The following is a 24,951-nucleotide window of genomic DNA, read 5'->3' on the forward strand; positions in this document are numbered from 1 at the left end:
ATCTGAATACACAGATATATAAAGTATGTACAGAGTGAGGACAGTTAGGAAAAGGAAAGGATGGTTAGATAATTGCAGGCAAGTTTTTATTTTGAAATCTTCAGATCATTCTATTCAAAATCACCACATAGACTTCTTAAAAAAATAAGCAAGTTAAATGAACATGTTTCTCCTGAGAGAGGTCATAGGAAGGGTATAAGTTCAGTCATCCAGCAAGTAGTTACTGAATGCCAACTTGTGCCAGGCACTGGCCAGGGACTAAGGAGAAAAAAATTCAGACAGCTATAGGATAATCAGAACAACTCTTTTCTTTCTTTCTTTCTTTCTTTCTTTTTTTGTCACGGCATTTGCTTTTTGTTTCCAAAATGGGTATTTCTTGTGTTGATTATAAAAGGAATAAATGCTAATTGTAAAAAAAATTTTCAGACAATGCATAAAATTATAAAGATAAAAGTTAAAAATATCTACCAGCCGATCACCTAGTGATAACCACCGAACATTTTGTATAGCCTTTCCTGTTTTTTTCTGATATTTGATTGTTAAAAAGAAATACAAAAGAAAGTTTGAATTTCCTTTTTTTTTTTTTTTTTTTTTTTTTTTGGCGGTACGCGGGCCTCTCACTGTTGTGGCCTCTCCCGTTGCGGAGCACAGGCTCCGGACGCGCAGGCTGAGCGGCCGTGTCTCACGGGACCAGCCGCTCCGCGGCATGTGGGATCTTCCCGGACCGGGGCACGAACCCGTGTCCCCTGCATCGGCAGACGGACTCTCAACCACTGCGCCACCAGGGAAGCCCTGAATTTCCTTTTTTAAAAGCATTTCCTGCAACGCCTCTTCTTCCCAGGCCCCAAATATGGGAAGCTATCACCCAAAACCATGGTTTCTGTCGTGTGAGTACTGGGGTTTGAGATATAGGATGTGTGGCGGTCTAAAGGAGTTCTAGGGAGAACTGCCACTGCTTAAGTGGTTTTCAGGGCTGAGCACTAGCCTGTGTCTGATGTGCACCGGCTCCAGCGGGCATCACGCACTAAGACCGCGTGTTAATGGGCACCTACTGTGTGCCAGGCCCTGCGCTAAGCTTTTGCGTTACCAAGGTGATTATTGTAAAAAGGGTGAGCAACAGAAATGGCACAATTGCAATTTCTTTACCTCCTTTTTCATGAATACACAGAACGAGTTTGTTTAGAAAGCTGTGGATCCTTCTTACTAAAATGAAAAACAGGCACGTGCACTAGAAGTAGAATCTGGGGACCACCTAAGAGGTGTTAAAATCACTGGGGCTAGGGGCAGGGGGTTGGTGATGATGGTTTCTTTCTGTCTTACTTCCTGATCAGAAGTGAGCTGATCAGCCCACTCATCTGATGAAAACTTTAAAAAATGTATCACAAATGCCTGGTGAGACTGAGCGGCCGCGCCTGGTGGAGCGGCAGGGTGCCGGGCAGCGGCGCCCCGACCCTGTCCCAGACCCCGGGCTCCCCCGCGCCTGCCTGGCCAATCTCGTCTCCCACCAAGTCCGGCAGGTCCAGCTGCGTACGGCGACAGGGACCAGCCCGGGTCCCAGCCTCGCGGACCCTCCCCGCGTCCGCGAGACGCAGCCGCCTGGAGCTGGCCGCGCCCTGACTGCGGCCGACCCTGCTCTCGGGCTCCGCGCTGCCTGCCCGGAGGGATTCGGGGGCAAAAAGTCGGGTCCCAGCAGAGGTGACGGCCGGGTACACAACTCACGTACTGGGAGGCGGAACGTGGGTGCCTGGCGGAGAACACCTTCTGCGCCGCAGCGCTGCGCGCAGTCACCATACTGAGGGGCGAGAGGTCACGGCGGTGAGACGCCCACCCCACCCTCCGCCGCGCCCTGCTGAAGCCCCCGGCCCTGCTCCTGCCGAGGTCACACCTCCCGCGTGCGCCGGAAACGGGGAGCGAGTGGGCTCTCCGCCCCAAAGGGAAAAGCGGGGGCTGCTGATGGGCCCGGATGCTTTGATAACTTGGTTCAGCCTGACACCGGCGCGCCCGGCCACCGGCGGACTGTCCTGCCCTTGTCCCTTCTCCCTGCAAGGGAGCCAGAGCACAGCCAGAGGCAAGTTCGCTTCGTTCCATCACCTGATGATCCTACCCTTCAAGATAGACTCCTGCCTACACAGACACCCACAGATAACGCAGGCCCCGAATGATCGCGCCCCGCCACCTTCCCTCCTCCCCCCCCATTTTTGTTCACTTACTAAACTTTCTTTCGCAGTGTTTTCTGTGAGATCCACAGAGGTTAGCCTCTCTTATTGTAAAAGAGCAGTACAAAGCCATTATGGCACATTAAAAAATAAATAAATAAAGCAAAAACCAAAATAAAAAACCACTTTAATGCATATAAAAGGACAAACCTAATAAATTTTAAATAAGCTTCAGCTATTCTGAATGCATTTTATGGTGTTTTATACGAAAAAGAGAAATTCTTTAGGATGGTTCCTAAGAATTATAAGGGGGAAATGCAACCACAGTTCAAAAACCTTCTTATGGCTATGTTTACATTATATACTACTTGGATTTGGGAATGTACGTTTTACAGCTTTTTTAACAGATTGCTTTTGTATTTTTCACTCTAAGTCCGATGGGGGGCTCTCCTCTTCCCATATTCTCTTATGTTTCGTTTTCTTATTTCTTAGAAATAATTTCAGATTTATGAAAAATGTTGGAACAATAACACACAAAAAGACAAACAATAACAAATGTTGGCCACGATGATGGAACCCGCAAACAAAATGCAGCAGTTTTGGAAAACAATGCGAAGCAATTAGAAATGCTAAACATGGCCTTGGTGGTATAGTGGTGAACATAGCTGCCTTCCAAAATGCAAAACATAAAATTAGTATTTTGACCCAGCAATTCCACTTCTAGATAGACACCCAAGAGGAATGAAAACAAATGTCCGCACAAAAACCTGTGTGGTACGCAGATAGTAATAGGAGCATTATTCATAATAACAAAAAAGTAGAAGCAATCTAAATGACCATCAGCTGATCAATGGACAAACACAAAATGGTATATCCACACAATGGAATATTATTCAGCAGTAAAAAAAGAAAGTACTAATGCATGCTGTGGTAAGGATGAACCTTGAAAACATTATGCTAACTAAACGAAGTCAGTTACAAAAAAAGCATATATTCTCTGATTCCATTTATATGAAATGACTAGAATAAGCAAACCAATAGAAACAAAAAGGAGATTAGAGGTTGTTTGGATGTAGGGGAGTCGAGAGGAAGTGGGGAGTGACTGTTAATGGATACGGGTGCTAAAGGATGTGTGCTAAAATATTTCAAAATTAGATTATGGTGGTGGTTATGCAAGTAGGAATATACTAAAATCTCTGAACTGTATCCATTTTAAACAATTGAATTTTATAGTATGTAAAATATTTCTCAATAAGATATTTTTTAAAATAACAGGGGCTTTCCTGGCAGTCCAGTGGTTAGGACTCCACGTTTCCATTGCAAGGGGTGCGGGTTCAATCCCTGGTCGGGGAACTAAGATCCCACATGCACACGGCACAGCCTAAAAAATACAAAAATAAAAAAGTAATACGCAGGGCTTCCCTGGTGGCGCAGTGGTTGGGAGTCCTCCTACTGATGCAGGGGACATGGGTTCGTGCCCCGGTCTGGGAAGATCCCACATGCCGTGGAGCGGCTGGGCCCGTGAGCCATGGCCGCTGAGCCTGCGCGTCCGGAGCCTGTGCTCCGCGACGGGAGAGGCCACAGCAGTGAGAGGCCTGCGTACCACAAAAAAAAAAAAAAAAAAAAAAAAAAAGTAACACGCAGAGTCCCCATACACCCCACACTGGCTTTCCTGGTTAATGTTTTACATAACAATAGTACAAATACTGAAACCAGGAAATTAATATTGGCAAACTGCTATCACCTAGTTAATCTACAGATTTTATCCAAATGTTACCAATTGTCCCACTATTGTCCTAAGGAAGAGAAAAGCAGCCCTTGCCATCGTGGATCTGGCCCAGTGCTGTGAGCTAGGCTTTGGTGTTGCAGCAAGCTGGCCTGGCACTCACACCAGGTCTTTTTTTTTTTTTTGAGATATAATTGACATATAACATTATATTAGTTTCAGGTGTACAACATAACGATTTGATATTTGTATATACTGTGAAATGATCACCACAGTAAATCTAGTTAACATGCATCACCACACAGTTACAAAATTTTTTCCTGAGATGAGAACTTTTAAGATTTATTCTCTTAGCAACTTCTAAATATACAATACAGTGTTATTAACTATAGTCACCATGCTGTACATTACAGCCCCAGGACTTATTTATTTTACAACTGCAATTTTGTACCTTTAGACCACCTTCACCCATTTCTCCCACGCCCTACCCCTCACCTCTAACAGCCACCAATCTGTTCTCCGTATCCATGAGTTTGGTTTGTTGGCTTGTTTTAGATTCCACGTATAAGTGAGATCATATTGTATTTGTCTTTCTGTGTCTGACTTATTTCACTTAGCGTAATGCCTTTAAGGTCCATCCATATTGTCCTTCCCACTGGGTCTTGATGTTCCCCTCTAGCACATGAACAATTTCACAGAGCATCAACATCAGATAAGACCATGACGGATCAAATAAAAACACTAACACTCCGTAATCATATTTGAACACAGATGAACTTTAAACATTATCCAAGCCACAAAATACCAAACATTTCCCTTTCCTGACTAATATGAGTGATTGCTGTTTCTTTACCTGTTGCAGGGTTAGGCTTGCTCTAGTCACCTTCATTCCCACAGATAAGATTTATTAATATACCCAGTCATAGCATTGTCTCCACTTTCTGGAGCACATCAGTATGTCCCATTACTGATAATATCAACTTTGATCACTTGACTCAGATAGTGTCTGCCAGATTTATCCACTAGAGAGTTGCTGTTTTTCTCTTTGTAATTAATAAGTAGGCTGTGGGGAGATACTTTGAGATGTGTAAATATGTTGTTTCTCATCATACTTTCAAAGTCTAATTTTAGCATCCATCTGTGAGTCTTGCCTATAACAATTATTACTGTAGTGTTTGCCAAATGGTGATCTTGTATTTCTGTCACTCCCTCTATATTAATTAATGGGAATTCTCCCTCATTTTATTTATTATTATTACTATTATTATTATTATTATTATGGCCGTGCCATGTCGCCTGCAGGATCTTAGTTCCCTGAGCAGGGATCGAACCTTGCCTCCTGCAGTGGAAACATGGAGCCTTAACCTCTGGGGACCACCAGGGAATTCCCCCCTTCTCCCTCAGAGCAAATAAAATTTACTCTTTTATTTATATCAGTAGAGAGTTATGGATAGTTTAGTCTATGAATTATAATCAGATATTAACATTGTTTGGTTACACAAATTGTCCCAGATTTAGCCATTGGAAGAGCCATCAAGTTGGCTCTGAGGTCCTATCTCTAATCCATATTTGCACCCTTTTTTACTTTTTGGTACACAAGATGTTCCAGGCTTATCTTGTACTTCCCTTTCCCAGCCCTGGAATCATCCATTTCTCTAATGAACTCAGGCTCTTTTTTTAATTGGAAAATGGTATTTAGAAACCAAGATGTGGGCACAAGGTGTGTTCATTGATAGTGGGTTGTTGTTGCTTCTAGGTCCTCTCAATGGAGAGGGCTAGGAAATATTTATGTATTCATACATATATACACATTTCTATATCTCTCTGTGTGTATGGGTGTGTGTGTGTGTACTGTAAAGTTGTTGTTTGTTGCCTCAGTGGCTTTCTAAGTCCTTGTTTTGAACTTTTACCAAGTTATTGACCACTTCTAAGTACCCATCCCCAGTACATGTGTTCATAAGCCTTATAATGACTTACCCATCTTACCCTTTTCCTACTTTCCACGTTGACCCAGTTACATTTAAATTATCCAGTGAGAATGCTTCCTGCATGCCACAAGCTACCCCACTCATGACCCTCAATAAAGGCATTCGCTCATGAGTCCTGGCTCTGCTCTCTCGACGCCTGCTGTTACCAAACTTCAGGCTTTTAAGGGACTTTGCATGGCCCTCTGGGCATGTCATGCCTCCCCCTTCAGGACCTGTGAGTAGAATAAATTCTTTATTTTCATATGCTTGTCTGAATGGGATTTCCGTAACCGTGTCAGAGTGGCCCTTAAAGACCCCACAAAGGAGTCTTACCCCCTCATTTACAACTGTGTGTGTGTGTAAATAACCATGAGTTCATACCACTGATTCCAATCCAATAGGACTCATACTAGCTGTCCTCCTTTCCTTATTTGTAATTTCTTTCTCTGACAGGGAAAAATCTCAATCTCATTATCCACAGTATCTTATTCAAGCCATAGATGATAGATAGATAGATTTCAGAATTGCTCATTCATACCCCTGTGAAAAACAAGTTTAGTAACTAGAGTATAATATTTATGTCAGTTATTTTTTATAGCTTTATGTTATATAGTCAAAATACTTTCCAAGGTTATTTAGGTTACCTTTTTCTTCCTCAGTGTGGTTATAATATTAATTGTAATACAGTCAGGGCTATTTATATTGCATTTTGGGATCCTGCCACATTCTGGTTGAGTTTGACTATCCATTTATGCATTGACTTGATATGTGAAATATTAGCATGGTTGGAAGAGTCAGAGCCATATGAAAAGGTACACTTAGAGAAGCGTTGCCCCCAGCCCTGCTATTCCATTTCCATTCTCTCATTCTTTCCACCTCATTTACCCTGAACATAACAAGTTTCATTTGTGTCTGGTTTATTCTTCCTGTATTTCTTACTGCACAACTGAACAGATACATGTGTGTTTTCTTATTTCCCTTTATTTCTTACATGAAGGATATCATACCAGAAACATTTTTTTGTACATTTTTTCCCACTTATATATATCTTGGAAGTTACTTCATGTCAGTTTATAGAGCTCGTCCTCATTCTTTTTTTGATAGCTGCATAACACTCCACTGTGTGGGTGTACCATAGTTTATTCAACCTGTCTCCCATATAGTGCTTACAATTATTTTGCAAAAACAAACAATGCTGCTAGGAATAACCTCATGCATATATGTTTCTGCATTTTTGGAGGTATATCTTCAGGATGAATTTCTAGATATGGGATTACTTGGGCAAATGGTAAGCGTACGTGTAGTTTTGTTAAGTATTGCCAAAGTTCCTTCCAGAATGGTTGCACCGGTTTGCATTCTCACCGGAAATATATGAGTACCTGTTCCTCCACAGCCTTGCCAAAAGAATGTGTTGCATACTCTTTAATTTTTGCCACCTGACAAGTGTTTAATTTGCATTTCTTTAATATTGAGTGAGTTTGAACATCTTTTTTAATATACTTAAGGTCATTTTCATGTCTTTTTTGTGAATTATCCGTTCCTGCCTTGTAATCTGTCAACCTTGGGGCTTTTAAATTTCTCTCATTTTAAAGATTTTTTTTAATACTTAATGTCAGATTTTGTCCTCTCTTTGTGTACCTATAATCATTTTATTAAAACTCAGAAAAATATATGTTTGCAGACCACACTCACTAATGGGAAGGGAAATACCTAGAGCTGTTTTCTGATGGTGATAAAGTTCAACAGACAGAAACCTTTTTAAAAACGTTTTAAAGCTTCTTCCTTCTTTCTAAAAAAATTAAAAATAAACTCGTTTAATAGTCATCCAAAAACACTGTGTCCTTCACATGAGGCTGTTTGCTAGGACTCAGGGGACCATTTATAATGATAGACCTGGTTAATTTACAATTAGCTATGATGAAGCCTGGGCAGATTTAGACATGTTTGAACCATTGTTGATACGCTTTCAGTTGTGTGGAAAAACATCCAAGATGTTGCCTTGTTTCATATACTGCTCTCTCTTTTCGTCCATGGGAAATACCAAACTAGCCAGGCATTACTGAGCAATGCAATCTAGAAAGAAACCCAGTTAATTCAAGAAATAGAAAAAGTGTAAAGTAATATGGAACAATGGAGGTAATTTGCTTGTTTTTGACACTGCCCTATGAGGGAAATAATACAAGAAAGCATTAGTATAATCACATTGCCTGAGTATCTCAAAGCACTGTATTTTCAATTTTAGTGTTTTTCTTTTGTCCTGAATTCTGAAGTGGAAATGTATTACATCTCAGTATCTAGCACACTGTGAGTGAATCAAGCATATAATAAGTACTTAATTCAAGAAGACAAGGAAAAGTACCTTCTATTAAACTACATTGAAGTTGGTGCTAAAGGAATAAATATGAAAAGAGAGTTCCAGTTCTCAAGGAGATCACAACAAACCAATGAAAATGCCACCCTGTAATAAGTGCTGTGATGGAGCAGGGCTCTAAAGCTAAGGGGCAAAGGGAGGGACAGGGACTGTGGAGTGAGCCAGAGAAGGATTTGAATTTCATAATTTACTTAAACTCTCTGAACCTCCATTTCCTTATCAACTCAATAAAGATAATAATTCCTACTTAGCAGGGCTGTTGCAACATTAAGTGGACAGTGTGAGTCTAGCACAGTGCCTGATATAGGGTAGAATTTCAATGAATATTAGCTGATGTTATTGCCAATAGATATTTGTGGAAATCATCAAAAGAAATTTCCTTGCTGCATTTTTGTACATTTTAGCCATTCTCCCTGATACTAATCTGATTTTTTTTATTGTTCATTAAATTCATCCCTAGACTTTATCTCATAGAAGGTACTCATAGAAGGTACTTTTCATTGTCTTCTTGAATTAAGTACTTATTATATGCTTGATTCACTCACAGTGTGCTAAACACTGAGATGTAATACATTTCCACTTCAGAATACAGGACAAAAGAAAATACTCTCAATAAGCACAGAAGGTGGATAGGTCAGAAACCATTTCCATTTTTACAGATTAGTAGGAGGAAATTTAAGTGACTAGTTAAATAACTAGGCTGATCAATGACTAGTCCAAGATCACACGGTTTAGGAAACCAGAATGTGAGCAAAGATATTCTCACTTCAAATCAAATCAATGTTTCATGACCCCACACTGCCTCTCATGATGGAGAGAAATTAGGACTAACCTAACAAAATGTACTTCATAATAAACTTTGCTGGGGCACACCATCAAGGCTTGCCCCTAACACGAACCAAGGGTCTGTCAGCACTGACAGTCTGCACTGTCAGAGGGATACAGGCTCCAGGTAAATTTGAAGTGAAGGACCAACTTGGATGCAGGAAGATTGGAGAGGACTACTGTGACGTTGTGGTTTTTAATAAGAAATACATATTTGGTTTTCATTCCTGTTCATGGCACAGAGCTCCTAAAATCTTTGGAATTTCTTACATGGTAAGAGTGATAAAGGTGTCTTGTTATTCATAACAAGCCCCTCTCAACTACAGAGGAGTTTATGCTAATGAAGTGACTTTTTGGAGAGCCCTTGAGGGTGCTTTGTTTAGAGGGTTGGAACTTTTAGCCCCAGCTCTCAGATTTCCAGGGGAGGGGAGAGGGGTTTGGAGACTGAGTTCAATCACCAATGGCCAATGATTTAATCAGTCATGCCTATGTCATCAAGGCTCCATAAGAACCCAAAAGGACAGAGTTCAGAGAGCTTTTGGGTTGGTGTGCTGGGAGGGTGGCCCACCCCAAACTCCACAGGCTCTGAACCTCACTCTATGTATCTTTTCATCTGGTTGTTCATTCGTATCCTTTAATAGCCTTTGTAATATATCAATAATCTAGTAAGTAATCTATTTTCCTGAGTTCTGTGAGCCACTCCAGCAAATTTATCAAACCTGAGGAAGGGGTCATGGGAACCTCTGATCTAGTTGGTCAGAAGCATAGATGACAACCTGGTCTTACAATTGGCATGTGAAGTAGGGGAGGGAGGGCAGTCTTGTGGGACTGAGCCCTTAGCACGTGGAATCTGACACTGTCTCCTGTAGACAGTGTCAGAATTGAGCTAAATTGTAGGACACTGTATGGGCAGGCTCCCCAAGAGGTCTGTTCTCTTGTTCTCTGTACATTCTCTGCTTGACCAGTCCCTGCTTCACCTACATTCTATTCAGATGACTGACCTTCCCTAATCAGCAAATACCTACGTACTTGCCCCCGGCCCCAGCTAGTGATTGTTCTAAGCTTTAGATCAGAATATCTCCCCTGTGATAGCTTACCAAAGGGGTTGTGAGAGGCTGTGCTCCTCTGCTGGTTTCCCTGGTAACCAGTGAGCCAACCTGATGTCAATCCCCCCTAAAACTGGTAACCTCCCCCTCCCCCCATCCCCTACCATGGGAGCGAAGACTGGTAGGCTGTCACTCCAGGACCTTGCTTCAGAAATGTAAGATCCCCCTATCCATTAAACCATTGATGTTTCTGTCACTGACTCTGGGCTCTTTCTTCAGTCTCTGGACAAGTACAGGGCTCGCAGGCCTGCAGGGTGCAACCCAATGGACCTCCAGCTGGTATTGCAGAATTGCTTGGTGTAGAAAAAAGCTACCACACATTTGGTGATCACAGGTGACAGTGTTCTGTGAGTAGACAGAAAACAGGGGAGTTTTTCCTTTACAACTGCTCGTCAGAAACAAGTCCACAACAAAAGGGAACATAAAAGAGGGGCAAGAGGGGAAAGGTTGCAAGTACACAAAAGCTTAGGATGGTGCAATTTTACAGAAGTCCATTTCCGTAATTCGCTACTCCTTTTGTCAACTGAAAAAAAATGCACAACGTGAGCATTGTGAGTTAAGTTTTATTTGGAGCCAAATGAGGACTATAGCCTGGGAGAACAGCCTCTCAGATAGCTCTGAGGAACTGCTGCAAAGAGGTTGGAGGGGAGGTCAGTAATACATGGTTTTAGTGAAGGGGGCACGTGCGTCAAACACACGTTTTGGCAGAAAGTCGCTGCTGGTCACGCGGAGCAGACGCCTCCGTTAATGATTTTAGTGCTTTTCTAGATATGAGAAGAGGTAAGAAATGGGGCTCATAAAATCCTCTCCTAAAAAATATCTCTCTGAAGGCCTGTTCTGCCAGTGTTTCCCAGAGCACACAGTGCCGCATTCCTGATCTCCGTGCTGAACTCCTTTCATGGTGTGTTGGAGGTCAGCGACTGCAGTGGCCGGTGACTTCGTTCTTGTAGACCCAAACAGCGCGCAACAATTTTTAGTTGGCACGGTCATTATCACGGGTTTCCTCATTTGTTTCCCTGTCTTGTGTGGAGACCAGGCACCTGTTTAAAACAGTTCTTACAATCATGTTACGTTCCCTAACGCCAAGAGAAGAATCTGTACGTTTTACCAGTTCAGTGAATCCCTTCCCCCAGGGGCCTCTGCAGAAATTCTGTTCTTCAAAGATCAACAAGTCACTTGGTCTAAATTGCCTCACTTGCCCGTGAAGCAGAGTACCTCAAAACAGGCTTCCAAGAGCAACCTCCAGGCTACTTACACCAAGTCTTTCCTTTCAGACCACAGCCACGTAAGACCCTGCATCGAAAATGCAAGCTCAACCTCCGGTGGTCATTGTAAGTCAGCCTGGAAGTGGTCCGGTTCCTCAAATCTCTAACTGGCAGACGGGCATGTGTGACTGCTTCAGCGATTGCGGCGTCTGTAAGTGCTGGGGAAAGTGCCCCCGTAACTGATGCGGAGGTGAATTACCAAAGACCAAATCCTTCCCTCATTCCTCCCTTATTGTGTAGTAAACGTTCCCCACTGATGCCAAAGTACCCTGTGTGTCAGGCAATGCTTTGTTAACAGAAAAAGCCTGTACGGATTGTAAATTAATTCTTCTCCACCCTTCGAAGAATAGTTTTACTCCTAAAATAAGTTCTGGAGTTAAGATAACAGGAAAAAAGCTGATGACTCTAACAATGAACAGACTTGGCCTAATGACTATAAATAGGCCATACATCATATTAAAAGAGACATTTCAAGTTTTACTTGATTAAAAAAAAAAAGACTGCTCTTGTTACACATAAATTAAACTCATTATTTTATAGTTAACACTGTGCCCAGTAAACAAGGGATAATTTTCATCCATGGTTTCAGCATGAGCTCAGAGAAGAATTATTTTATTTGTACATTTAGCTTTGTTATACACCTAAGAATAAAGAATTCTAAAGGCAATTAACTTCTCATTGGGTAAAATATCTCTGACTCTCCTTGCTTTTTGTTTTGTTTCTTTTATGAGAGCTCTCTAAGTAAACTTAGGAGAGAGGAAGTTTGAGAGAAGATGGGGGTGTCAGAGAGGTCAAATGCTTAGTTCTCAACACCAAGCAGGAAACAAACAAACCTGCCTATATAACAAATTTTGCTCTAAGGTTTTTGTATTTGTTTTCCGGCCTCCTTGAAGTCTACACGGTGTTCTGAGACAGGAAAGGAAATCTTGTTAACCTTTAACTTATCAGTGGAATTGAAATTTGAAATCGAGTTAATAATTACATTGAAAAGCATAAAGGGGGGCTTCCCTGGTGACGCAGTGGTTAAGGACCCGTCTGCCAATGCAAGGGACACGGGTTCAAACCCTGGTCTGGGAAGATCCCACATGCTGCAGAGCAACTAAGCCCGTGTGCCACAACTACTGAGGCTGCGCTCTAGAGCCTGCGAGCCACAACTGCTGAAGCCTGTGCGCCTAGAGCCTGTGCTCCGCAACAAGAGAAGCCACCGCAATGAGAAGCCTGCGCACCACAACAAACAGTAGCCACCGCCTTCTGCAAGTAGAGAAAGCCTGTGCACAGCAACGCAGACCAAACGCAGCCAAAAATAAAGATAAATAAATAAAAATTTTAAAAAAAGTAGATTGTAAAATAATATTTAAAGTAATATTAGATATTAAAAATAATATTTTTTTAAAAAGCACAGAGGGAAAGAATTACCTAGGAAATGGAAAAGTTGGGTTTATTGATTTGCTTTCATTGTCCTACTGCATGACCTGGGGTGATGACTTACACTTCTCAGGACATTAGTTCAACATCTGCATATCATTGTGATAATGAAACCACAATAATAAAACCTTCTAAAGATGAACATTCTAATACCCTAACCCCTAGTATTGTTACTCAAATAAGTGAATTACAAGTCCTAATATGAGCTTAATATCTTCATACAGAATTTCTTAATTGTAGATCGGACCAAATCATTCTCCCTTCTTAAAATATTTCAGAGGTTCCTCATGACTTCCATGACCCATTCTGAGCACTCGTACTTCCTCGTTATCCAGTCTCCAACCTGCCGTGGGTCCAGCTTCATCCCCGTCCCATCCCTGGCTCCAGCCATGTTGAATGAAAACCAGCCACTGCCGAGACATACCATGTTATCTAAAGAGGCTCTTTTCCCTTTCCTCTACCTATAAAATTCCTAATCATCATTCAATATTCAGATCAAGTAACATTTCCTTCCCAGAGCACTGGAGGCCCCATTTGTGTGAGTGACTCCTTGGCATCCTGAGTAGGTTTCTGTTGGAGAACTTTTCATATTATCTAACTTCCCTTCTAGACTTCAGACAGAGGCATTGCCAGTACTGAGGATAACCTCTGGAACATGGCTAGGTTTCAGTGAATCATTCAATACATGGATGAAGGCAGTACTACAAAAAGAATACAGACTTTCCAAGGTGTGGTCATTCCAGAAATGATTGGGTGGGGAGAAGGGAGAAGTTGATGCATTGCTGAGCAAAAGCAGTGAAGATGGACTTGGCAGCAGGATGTGTGACAAAGGCCCCAGGATTTGGACTGCCATTCATGAAAGCACACTAACTTTCAACTGTGGTGGGGGCAGAGTGGAGTAATTTGTACCTCTGATTTCATGTGTCCAGGTCTCTGTGGCATATTTTGCTTCATGTGTCTTGCATGTCAAGTTGCATCTGATATGAATGAATGCTGTCTGTGTGGAACAAGTGTTGCAATGAGGACCCTCTACAGGACTCGATACGGCATCCCGGTGAGTCTCTTACGATACTGTATCATTCAAGTATGTGCCCAGGTTCAAAGTAATTGTTATAAACATGGAGACAATTTGATGGTACCCATCATCATACGAATTTGATTAGTAGGAGTTTCCTAGCATCTGCAACCTTGTATTCCATTACTGTAGCAATAGATCCTCTGGTTATGGGACCTCCTTCTATGTTTCTGTGAAAACCTTAGGAAATAAACAACTCAGGCCCCAGCCGCTCTGCGGCATGTGGGGTCTTCCCGGACTGGGGCACGAATCCATGTCCCCTGCATTGGCAGGCGGACTCTCAACCACTGCGCCACCAGGGAAACCCCATAAACAACTCATATTTGCAATGTATGTCATACAGTGGAAGAAGATTGTTCAGAGCCTACTATGCCCCAGGTATATTATGTATGTTACATCATTTAATCCTTACACCATCCCCATAAAGTAAGTAGGCCCACCAGGCAGAATTCCTTCTTACTCAGGGGAAGTCGTTCTTTCTCTATTAAGCCCTTCAACTAATTAGATGAGGCCCACCCACATTATGGAGGGTTACTCTAAGTCTACTGATTTAAATGTTAATCTCATCTGAAATATTATCTTCACAGAAACATCTAGAATAGTGTTTGATCTAATATCTGGGTACTATGACCTGGCCAAGTTGACACATAAAATTAACCATCACAGGAAACAAATATCAATAAATAGGCAGAATATTTTAGGAACTTATTTTATTCTATTGAAATTATTTTATTTTTTCATTTGAAAATATTTCTTACTTTTTAAATTATACAAAATAATACATATATAGGTAATTTTATGACAAATTCAAACACAGAGGTATATAAAATAAAAAGTGAAAATCTCTACTCAGTGATAAATTCTATTAGTAACTTGGTGGTCTTCTTCCTCAGGTTTTTTTTTTCCTATGCCTATAAGGCATATACATATAGATTAGATGTAGCTATAGCTATAGATCTAGACATATGGTGTTTGGGATTTGCAGGGCTCTTTTATCGCTTTTTTTTTTTTAATGAGTTCATACTATATTGTAACCTGTTTTTTCCACTTAATATATGGTAGACCCCCTTTATGTCTGTAATACAGATTCTTTTTAATGTCTGCATAGTATTCCATCATAGAGATAACATACTTAATCACTTCCTTATTGATGAAAGGTTAAGTGATATTGCAGTTTAAATAGTTGTACGTATATGATTTTGTACATGCACTGGTATTTTTGTAGGATAGTGTACTAGATTAGATTGACAGATCACAGGATATGCACATTCAAAATTTGAAAAATACTGTCAAGTATCCCTTCAAAAAGATTATATCAATTTATAATTTATTAATATTATATGTGTGCCAATATAATATTTTTCATGTTGCCTGTCAGAGAGGCAAAAATGATATTTCCTTGTTGTTTTAGTTAAATTTTTATTAGATAAATCAAGCAACTTTTTGAAAAAAAATTTTTTTCGCTGTACGCGGGCCTCTCACTGCTGTGGCCTCTCCCGTTGCGGAGCACAGGCTCTGGACACGCAGGCTTGGCGGCCATGGCTCATGGGCCCAGCCACTCCGCAGCATGTGGGATCTTCCTGGACCGGGGCATGCACCCATGTCCCCTGCATCGGCAGGTGGACTCTCAACCACTGCGCCACCAGGAAAGCCCAACTTTTTGAAAATTTATTGTCCTTTTGCATTTCTTCTATAAATTATCTGTACATATACTTTGTTCATTGTTTTATTGAGTTGTTTGTCTTTTCTAATTGATTTGTAGGAGCTCCTTATTTATTATGCTATGACTATTTAACATGAAAGTTATCAACTTTTTTAAAGGCTTAGTACATAGTCAATTTTTAAAAATGCTCATTAGGAGTTTGAAAAATTAATAACAGTCTGAAACTAAAACTTTAGTTGGTTTTGACAAAATTTGGAAGATTGGAAGGAAGAGGAAGAAACAAAGATATTCTAAAGGCTTTGTCTGGCATTGATAGATAAATACACATTTTTTTATAAAAAGAACATTACTGAGGTATAACTGACTTACAATAAACTGCATATATTTAAAATGTACAATTTGATAAGTTTAGACATATGTATATACCTGTGAAACCTCACAGTCAAAATAGTGAACATATTCATCACCCCCAAAATTTACTCACATCCCTTTGTAATCTTTTCTTCTTTCCCCTCCCCTCTTCCCCAAGTAACCACCAATATGCTTTCTGTCACTATAGATTAGTTTTCATTTTCTACCATTTTATATAATAGACCTATACAGTGTGTAGCTTCTTTCACTCAGTATAATTATTTTGGGATTCTTCAAATTGTTGTGTTGTGTAAACTTAAATGTGTTAAGAGGGTAGATCTCATATTAAGTATACATTTTTAACCCAAACAATAAAATTAGAAAAAAAAAGAAAATATTTGAATGGCAAATAAGAACATAAGAAGATGTTCAACATCATCAGTCATTAGAGAAATGAAAATTAAAACCACAATGAGTTACCACTACACACCTATTGGGATAGCTAAAATTAATCAGCCTAAACCACACCAAGTGTGAATGGATATGGAGGAACTGAAACTCTCATGCACTGCTGATTGGAATGTAAAATACAGTTTCTTAAAAAGTTAAATATACACCTTCTTTTTGGCCCAGCCATTCTGCTCCTAGATATCTACCCTGCAAAAATATATATCCATATCAAGACTTGTACATAAATGTTCAGAGCAGTTTTGCTTGTAATAGCCAAATACTAAGAACCACCCAAATGTCCCCCAGCAGGTGAATGGATAGACAAATTGTGATCTATCCATATAATAGAATACTACTCAGCAATAAAAAAGAATGAACTATTGATACGCACAACAACATAGATGAATCTCAAGATAAATATAATGTTAATAACCAGGACATGGAAGCAACCTAAGTGTCCATCAACCGATGAATGGATAAAGAAGATGTGGCACATATATACAATGAAATATTACTCAGCCATAAAAAGAAGCAAAATTGAGTTATTTGTAGTGAGATGGTTGGACCTAGAGTCTGTCATACAGAGTGAAGTAAGTCAGAAAGAGAAAAACAAATACTGTATGCTAACATATATATATGGAATCTTAAAAAAAATAAAAGAAATGGTTCTGAAGAACCTAGGGGCAGGACAGGAATAAAGACAGAGATGTAGAGAATGGACTTGACACGGGGAGGAGGAAGGGTAAGCTGGGACAAAGTGAGAGAGTGGCATGGACTTATATATACTACCAAATGTAAAATAGCTCGTGGGAAGCAGCCGCAGAGCACAGAGAGATCAGCTGGGTGCTTTGAGACCACCTAGAGGGGTGGGATAGGGAGGGTAGGAGGGAGATGCAAGCGGGAGGAGATATGGGGGTATATGTATATGTATAGCTGATTCACTTTGTTAAAAAGCAGAAACTAACACACCATTGTAAAACAAGTATACTCCAATAAAGATGTTAAAAAAATTTTTTATGTTTTTTTAATGTTAAGTTGTGGGTAAAAATTTAAGGGTCGTTGCTAATAAAAACTAGTTGTGGAACATCTAAAACTACTAAAGGGAACAAAAGGAACCAGGAAAGGTCTATTCAGCCAAAAAAAGAAAAGAAGGAAAAAATACCATTTGGTGAATACCAAATGTAAAATAATTTGGCTATCTCATGGGTGGGAGTGATTTAGATTCCTCAGCTGTGCTAAAATATCTTTACCTTTTATATTTCTTTTAGTGTGTTTGTGGTGAGTCTTTGAGAGTCTGACCTCTTACACGATAGGTGAATATCTGCCCCACTTATCTCACCCCTCTTCTCTTCTGGGGCCCCAAAGCCCACATTAGGGTCATCTGTTAAACTGCTCTGCAGGCTGCATTCCAGGCAAGGCCACAGCTGGCAGCTCTGGGCTGGCCCAGCTGCTCAAGCTGGCATCAGGTAACCACTCATCTTCCATTCCCCAGCCGGTTCTTCCTCCTTTCTGAGCTGAGAGTTTTTGGTTTGGGGTTTATCTAATACCGTGCCTCTGATGTACCGTTAGGTTTCATGTTCCTTAGCTCTGTTTTACTTTCTCCTTCAATGTAATCCCATCTGCTTTATTTTTTTTTCCAAAAATTGCTCATGATTTCTGGCTCACTAAATCCCCCCAGCCCTGTTTTCTAGTACAGCTTTCATTTTAGTTAACAAAGCTCTGCAAGCACATAGTTTTTAAAATTATCCAATTTATAAGGTTTGTTAAGGAAAATAATAGTCCCCAAACTTCTCTCCCCTACTTCCTCTTTCCCAAGGCTGATCTTTGGGTGTTTACCTCCATATCTCCAAATGGTAGACTTGTATTGCTACTCTTTGACTTTGCAGTTTGGGGCATTGTCTCTGGACTTCCTACTGTAGAAGATGAGAATTTAGTTCTGTTTTCTCCCCCTTCCCCACCATGAACATGCACCCTACCCCTACCCCACTCCTTCCAATATAGTTATATATAATTTTGGTTAAATCCATATTTAGTATTTATATTATGATAGCTCTGCTTGCTCTTCAGAGTTGAGTTGAATCGTGTAGTGAACTATGATTGCCTTTTCTACTAAACTCTGTTTTTCCTACTATTAATAATGCTTGGCTTTTTCATTAGGAGTTTTTCATTTACTTAAGAGTAGTGCAGTCCCAAACTCCTTCCCAGTTTTCTAAATCTCTTCCCCAAACATTCAATACATCAGACATTCTATCATTTTCATCTCCTTGATGAAATCACTCCCTGACCCGCTACCCTTTGAACTAGATGCTTTTCACTCCTGGTGCTCTGCTTTTGCCCTGAGATCTCCTTTGCCATGACTGGAGATTCCATTAACCGCTCCCCCACGTTAGTCTCTGGTTTCTTATACCTTTCTTGGTTTGCTCTTTCACTTTGGTGGAGGCATCCTCTAGTAGCTTCCTGAGAAAGGGAGCAGGTAGAAGAGAAAAGAAAGAGATTTTACTTCCTGAAACTCCTTATTTTACCCTCATATTGATAGTTTGGTTAGATATCTTCTATTTTCAATATCACAAAGTATAGGAAAACATTTGATGTCATAAAAAGAGACAGGAGCTATATAGAGAAATCAACTAATATTTTCCTGAATGTATCCATCCAAACTCCAAATTCAAAGGATCAATGCTTTCTGCTTCTCTTCAAAATGTCTTGAAAATTCACAAGTCTTAATTCCCAAATAGGTGGATTTTATATTTCTGTTTCTTTTATATTTTCAAACAGGGATCCATTTGTGATGACTATTTGGTGACCCTTTGCTGTCCTCTGTGTTCTCTTTGCCAAATCAAGAGAGACATCAACAGAAGGAGAGCCATGCGTACTTTCTAAAAAAACAATGGTAAGTCCCAGAATCTGTGAATGTTGAGAAATATAATCAAGGGCTTTGTAAACTAAGCATTATTTTGAATAATAATTCAATAATAACAATTATTTAAGTCTCTCAAATGTTATCTTAATATAAAGATTGACTTTGATTTCTTCAAATGAAGAAAGCTTGTTTGGACTGCCATAACAAAATAACATAGCTTAAACAGGTTAAACAACAGGAATTTATTTCTCATAGTTCTGAATGCTGGGAAGTCCAAGATTAAGTATGAGCCAGTTCAGTTCCTTGGTGAGGATGCTCTTCCTAGCTTGCAGTTGGCCACCTTTTTGCTGTGTCCTCAAATATTGGAGAGAGAGAGAGAGAGTTTTGGCCTTTCTTCTTATGAGGACAGTATTCCCATCATGGGGCCCTCACCTTCATGATCTCATCTAAACCTAATTACTTCCCAAAGGCTTCACCTCATAATACCATCACACTGGGGATTAGGGTTTCAACATATGAGTTTTGTGGCCGGGGGGACAGAAACATTCAGTTCACAAAAATAACTCTATATTTTGAAACTATATTTTAGCAAATAAAGGGATGGTGACCTCTCTAGACTTCTCAGAATTCTGATGGTCTATTAATGAAGCACCACTTGCAAAATACAAGAGTGTGGTGAGATACAAAAGAAGTGGAAAGCACTTTCCCTGCTAATACAAACATATATTGATGAAAGAAACTGGTAAATAATTATAAAGTAGTAGAGCAAATGAAAATTACGTTATGTAATATTTGGATTAATTGTGGCATAATGCATCTATCAATAATGAGGTGAGGTTAAACAGGAAAGAGAAGGTGAACTTTGAAAGAGGTGGAATAGAATACAGAATATTTGGAAATGTTCTGTAGAATGTCATCATCTGAAATTCAATCAAGTCATTTCCAACTCATTTTTCCAAGATTCTCAGAATTAGCTATTGAGGATATAGTAAAGTAGAAATCAACAAGATTTTGTCAGTCTTCTATAGAATGTATCTTGAGCATGGGAAGAAAACATTAATTTTCCCATTCTTTGCAAAAATCCCACTTCCTTTCTCAAGTGAATGAGAACTCTGTATAAGTTAACAAACATAACTCTTGGAAGATATGTTTTCAAATATTCATGCATTTAGCAAATAATGTCTCAAGAACCTAGTACCATGCAGGACAATGTTAGGGACTATGGGGAATGAAGGGAAATAAGCTGGTCCTCTTCCCTTTAGGGACTTTATACTCAAAAAGAAGGCATTAGAAAAGCCCTCAAATAAAATGCAAACTTTGACTAATGCCTTTAGATGAAGTGCTATTTTATGCCCAGAGAAAAGAAAGATGATATCCTGTGAGAAGTGTAAGTGAAAGTTTCTTGAAAGAAGTGATTTTAATTCTAAAGGGGAAGTGAGCATTAGGGTCACAAGAGGAAATAGATGGCACTCAAACTGTGATAATACAAGGATTTAATGAAGACCATTTATAAAGGTGTGGGTGGGAGGTACAGGGAAATGACAGGAGATTGTGCAACAACAGCTGAACCATTACCATCCCTAGGCCTTGGGAGGAGGGGAGGGAGCAGTTACCTGCATCCCAAAGGAGAAAGCTGTGTGACGGCTGCCCTGAGAGGACCTGAGCAGCCTGGGGTAAGCCCTCAGGAAGGAAACAAGGGAAAAACTACCCTGACCTCATTTTCTGATGTCCTTCTGGGCTTCCCATTGGTTGAACACACAGGGAAGGCAGAGAGAAGGACAGTATTGCTGGGGACCACAGCTCAGCCTCCCAGACCACAGGGCAGGACAGACAATGGTAGAAATGGATTGGATGGGGAAAACGGAAGATTTCTGATGCAAGATGAATAGAAATGGATGTTGCTTCTCATCATCAACATTAGTGAAACTATAGAGGCAAAAAAAGGAAAAAAACATCTTTATGAGCTTAGATTCGACTTGGCAGGGACATATGGTATAAGTAGGAAAATAATGAGAAATGAAAGATTTTAAAAACTGATTTAGGGCCTTGGCATGCAATGTAGTGAATACTGGGCTAATGATTTGGCCTTTTATTTGGTAAGCACTAGGGAGTTATTGCAGGCTATAAAGGAGTAATATATGTAGACTTATACTTTAGAAAAATTAACCTGGTAATGGCATGTGGCACAGACCGGACAGGATGAGGTCAGAAGCAAAGATTTGGCCTTATACCATTTCAACACTGTTTATCTAAAGAAGCACATGAGACAGTTTGGGTAAAATATCTACCCACACATATACAATAATAAATCCTGGCATTTGAGCTTTTTTTTTAACCTCAAGGAAATTATCTCACTGAAATTTTGAGCTGGTTTGACATAAAATATCTTGGTGGTCCCAACTCCTGTTCATAAGCTTGGACCCTACATTATTCATTGACAATAACACTTTAGATATACAAATATCTGAAATGGGAGAATAAAGGGATAAAGATAAAAGAATAATGTGGTTTACATTAAAAACTGATTGAGACAAAGGGATACAAGAATGAACTGAAAAAGTTCCCAGTAGCCAAAACTGGAACAATTTGAGCAACAAAATAAGGTAGTATTGGATTATAACCCAAAGTATAAAATAAATATCTGAGTATCAGTCCATACTGATATGTATGTAATGGCAATATTATTCATTACTGTGACCAACCTATATGTAAGAATAAGTTTTCTTCAAAAATACACTAATGCAGGGACTTCCCTGGTGGTTTGGTGATTAGGACTCTGCGCTTCCAGTGCAGGGGGCGCAGGTTCGATCACAGGTTGGGGAACTAAGATCCCACATGCCATGCAGCGCTAAACAAACAAACAGATCAGTGCGGGAGACCTTCAAGATGGAGAGGAGGAGTAAGATGTGGAGATCACCTTTCTCCCCACAAATACATCAGAAATACATCTACACGTGGAACAGCTCCTACAGAACACCCACTGAACACTGGCAGAAGACCTCAGACCTCCCAAAAGGCAAGAAACTCCCCACGTACCTGGGTAGGGCAAAAGAAAAAAAGAAAAAACAGAGACAAAAGAATAGGGACGGGACCTGCACCAATGGGAGGGAGCCATGAAGGAGGAAAGGTTTCCACACACTAGGAAGCCCCTTCACTGGTGGAGACGGGGTGGGGGGGTAGTTGAGGGGAAGCTTCAGAGCCACAGAGGAGAGCGCAGCAACAGGGGTGCAGAAGGCAAAGTGGAGAGATTCCTGCACAGAGGATTGGTGCCGACCAGCACTCACTAGCCTGAGAGGCTTGTCTACTCACCTGCCAGGGTGGGTGAGGGCTGGGAGCTGAGGCTCGGGCTTCGGAGGTCAGATCCCAGGGAGAGGGAGTCCAGGAAAAAGTCTGGATCTGCCAGAGAGGCAAGGGACCTTTGTTGTGGGGTGTGCGTGGAGCAGGGATTCCTACCCAGTGTGCCCACAGAAGGCAGAACACTGCCTAAGCGAGCTCCAGAGATGGGCATGAGTCACGGCTATCAGCTCAGACCACAGAACGGGCCTGAACTTCTAACACTGCTGCCGCTGCCATCAAGAATCCTGTGTGCCAGCACAGGTCACTATCCACACCCTCCTGGGGAGCTTGTGCAGCCCACCACTGCCAGGGTCCTGTGATCCAGGGACAACTTCCCCGGGAGAATACACAGCGTGCCTCAGGCTGGGGCAACATAACACTGGCCTCTGCTGCCTCAGGCTCGCCCCACATCCCAATTATGACTACCGTACCCCTCCCTCCCCCTGACCTTAGAGAGCAAGAGAGCCCTAATCAGCTGCTGCTTTAACCCCCAGCTCTCTGGGCAGGGAAGAGACTCCTAAGGGTGGCTTACTCACAGAGTTGGGGCCAAAACCAAAGCTGAACCCCAGAAGCTGTGTGAAAGAATAAGAGAAAGGGAAATTTCTCCGTGCAGCCTCAGGAGAAGCAGATTAAATCCCCACAATCAACCTGATAAACCCTGCATCTGAAGAATACCTAAATGGATAATGAATGTTCCCAAAATTGAGGCGGTGGACTTTGGGAGCAACTGTACACTTGGGATTTGCTTTCTGCATCTATTTTTTTTCTGGTTTTATGTTTATCTTAGTTTAGTATTTAGTGCTTATTATCATTGGTGGATTTGTTTACTGAGGTTTGGTTGCTCTCTTCCATATATATATATATATATATATATATATATATATATATATATATATATATATTTCCCCTTTTCTCTTTTCTGTGAGTGTGTATTTGTATGCCTCTTTGTGAGATTTTGTCTGTATAGGTTTGCTTTTACTATTTGTCCTGGGGCTCTGTCTGTTTGTTTTTTGTTTTTGTTTTTTTCTCTCTTCCTATTCTTCTGAGCTGTATGGCTGGTAGGGTCTTGGTGCTACATCCAGGTCTCAGGCCTGAGCCTCCGAGGTGGGAGGGCCGAGTCCAGGACATTGGACCACCAGAGACCTCCCGGCCCCACATAATATCAACTGGTTAGAGCTCTCCCAGACATCTTCATCTCAACACTAAGACACAGCTCCACCCTATCACCAGCAAGCTTTAGTGCTGAACAGACCATGCCAAACAACTAGCAAGATGGGAACACAACCCTACCAATCAACAGAGAGGCTGCCTACTCTTCAATAAGTGGTGCTGGGAAAGCTGGACAGGGACATGTAAAAGTATGAGATTAGATCACTCCCTAACACCATACACAAAAATAAGCTCAAAATGGATTAAAGACCTAAATGTAAGGCCAGAAACTATCAAACTCTTAGGGGAAAACATAGGAAGAACACTCTATGACATAAATCACAGCAAGATCCTTTTGGACCCACCTCCTAGAGAAATGGAAATAAAAACAAAAATAAAGAAATGGGACCTAATGAAACTTAAAAGCTTTTGCACAGCAAAGGAAACAGTAAATAAGACCAAAAGACAACCCTCAGAATGGGAGAAAATATTTGAAAATGAAGCAACTGACCAAGGATTAATCTCCAAAATTTATAAGCAGCTCATGCAGCTCAATAACAAAAAAACAAAAAACCCAATCCAAAAATGGGCAGAAGACCTAAATAGACATTTCTCCAAAGAAGATATACAGACTACCAACAAACACATGAAAGAATGCTCAACATCATTAATCATTAGAGAAATGCAAATCAAAACTACAATGAGATATCATCTCACACCAGTCAGAATGGCCATTATCAAAAACTCTAGAAACAATAAATGCTGGAGAGGGTGTGGAGAAAAGGGAACACTCTTGCACTGCTGTTGGGAATGTGAATTGGTACAGCCACAATGGAGAACAGTATGGAGGTTCCTTAAAAAACTAAAAATAGAGTTACCATATGACCCAGCAATCCCACTACTGGGCATATACCCTGAGAAAACCATGATTCAAAAAGAGTCATGTACCAAAATGTTCATTGCAGCTCTATTTACAATAGGCAGGAGATGGAAACAACCTAAGTGTCCATCATCGGATGAATGGATAAAGAAGATGTGGCACATATATACAGTGGAATATTACTCAGCCATAAAAAGAAACGAAATTGAGCTATTTGCAATGAGGTGGATAGACCTAGAGTCTGTCATACAGAGTGAAATAAGTCAGAAAGAGAAAGACAAATACCACATGCTAACACATATATATGGAATTTAAGAAAAAAAGAGTCATGGAGAACCTAGGGGTA

General features: G+C 40.6%; 1 protein-coding gene across 1 annotated transcript in view; it reads left to right on the forward strand.

Annotated features, from left to right (window-relative positions):
- Positions 1–24,951, forward strand: part of LOC309815250 (placenta-specific gene 8 protein) — a 34,874-nt gene that overhangs the window by 2,539 nt on the left and 7,384 nt on the right. The window contains exons 2-4 of the mRNA XM_082641933.1: positions 11,426–11,567; positions 13,771–13,895; positions 19,156–19,270. Coding sequence (XP_082498059.1) covers positions 11,456–11,567; positions 13,771–13,895; positions 19,156–19,260 — 342 coding nt within the window. The 5' untranslated portion in view covers positions 11,426–11,455 and the 3' untranslated portion in view covers positions 19,261–19,270. The remainder of the gene's footprint in view (positions 1–11,425; positions 11,568–13,770; positions 13,896–19,155; positions 19,271–24,951) is intronic.

Source organism: Mesoplodon mirus (assembly GCF_964341445.2).
Source record: "Mesoplodon mirus genome assembly, chromosome: 2".
Taxonomy (NCBI): Eukaryota; Metazoa; Chordata; class Mammalia; order Artiodactyla; family Ziphiidae; genus Mesoplodon; species Mesoplodon mirus.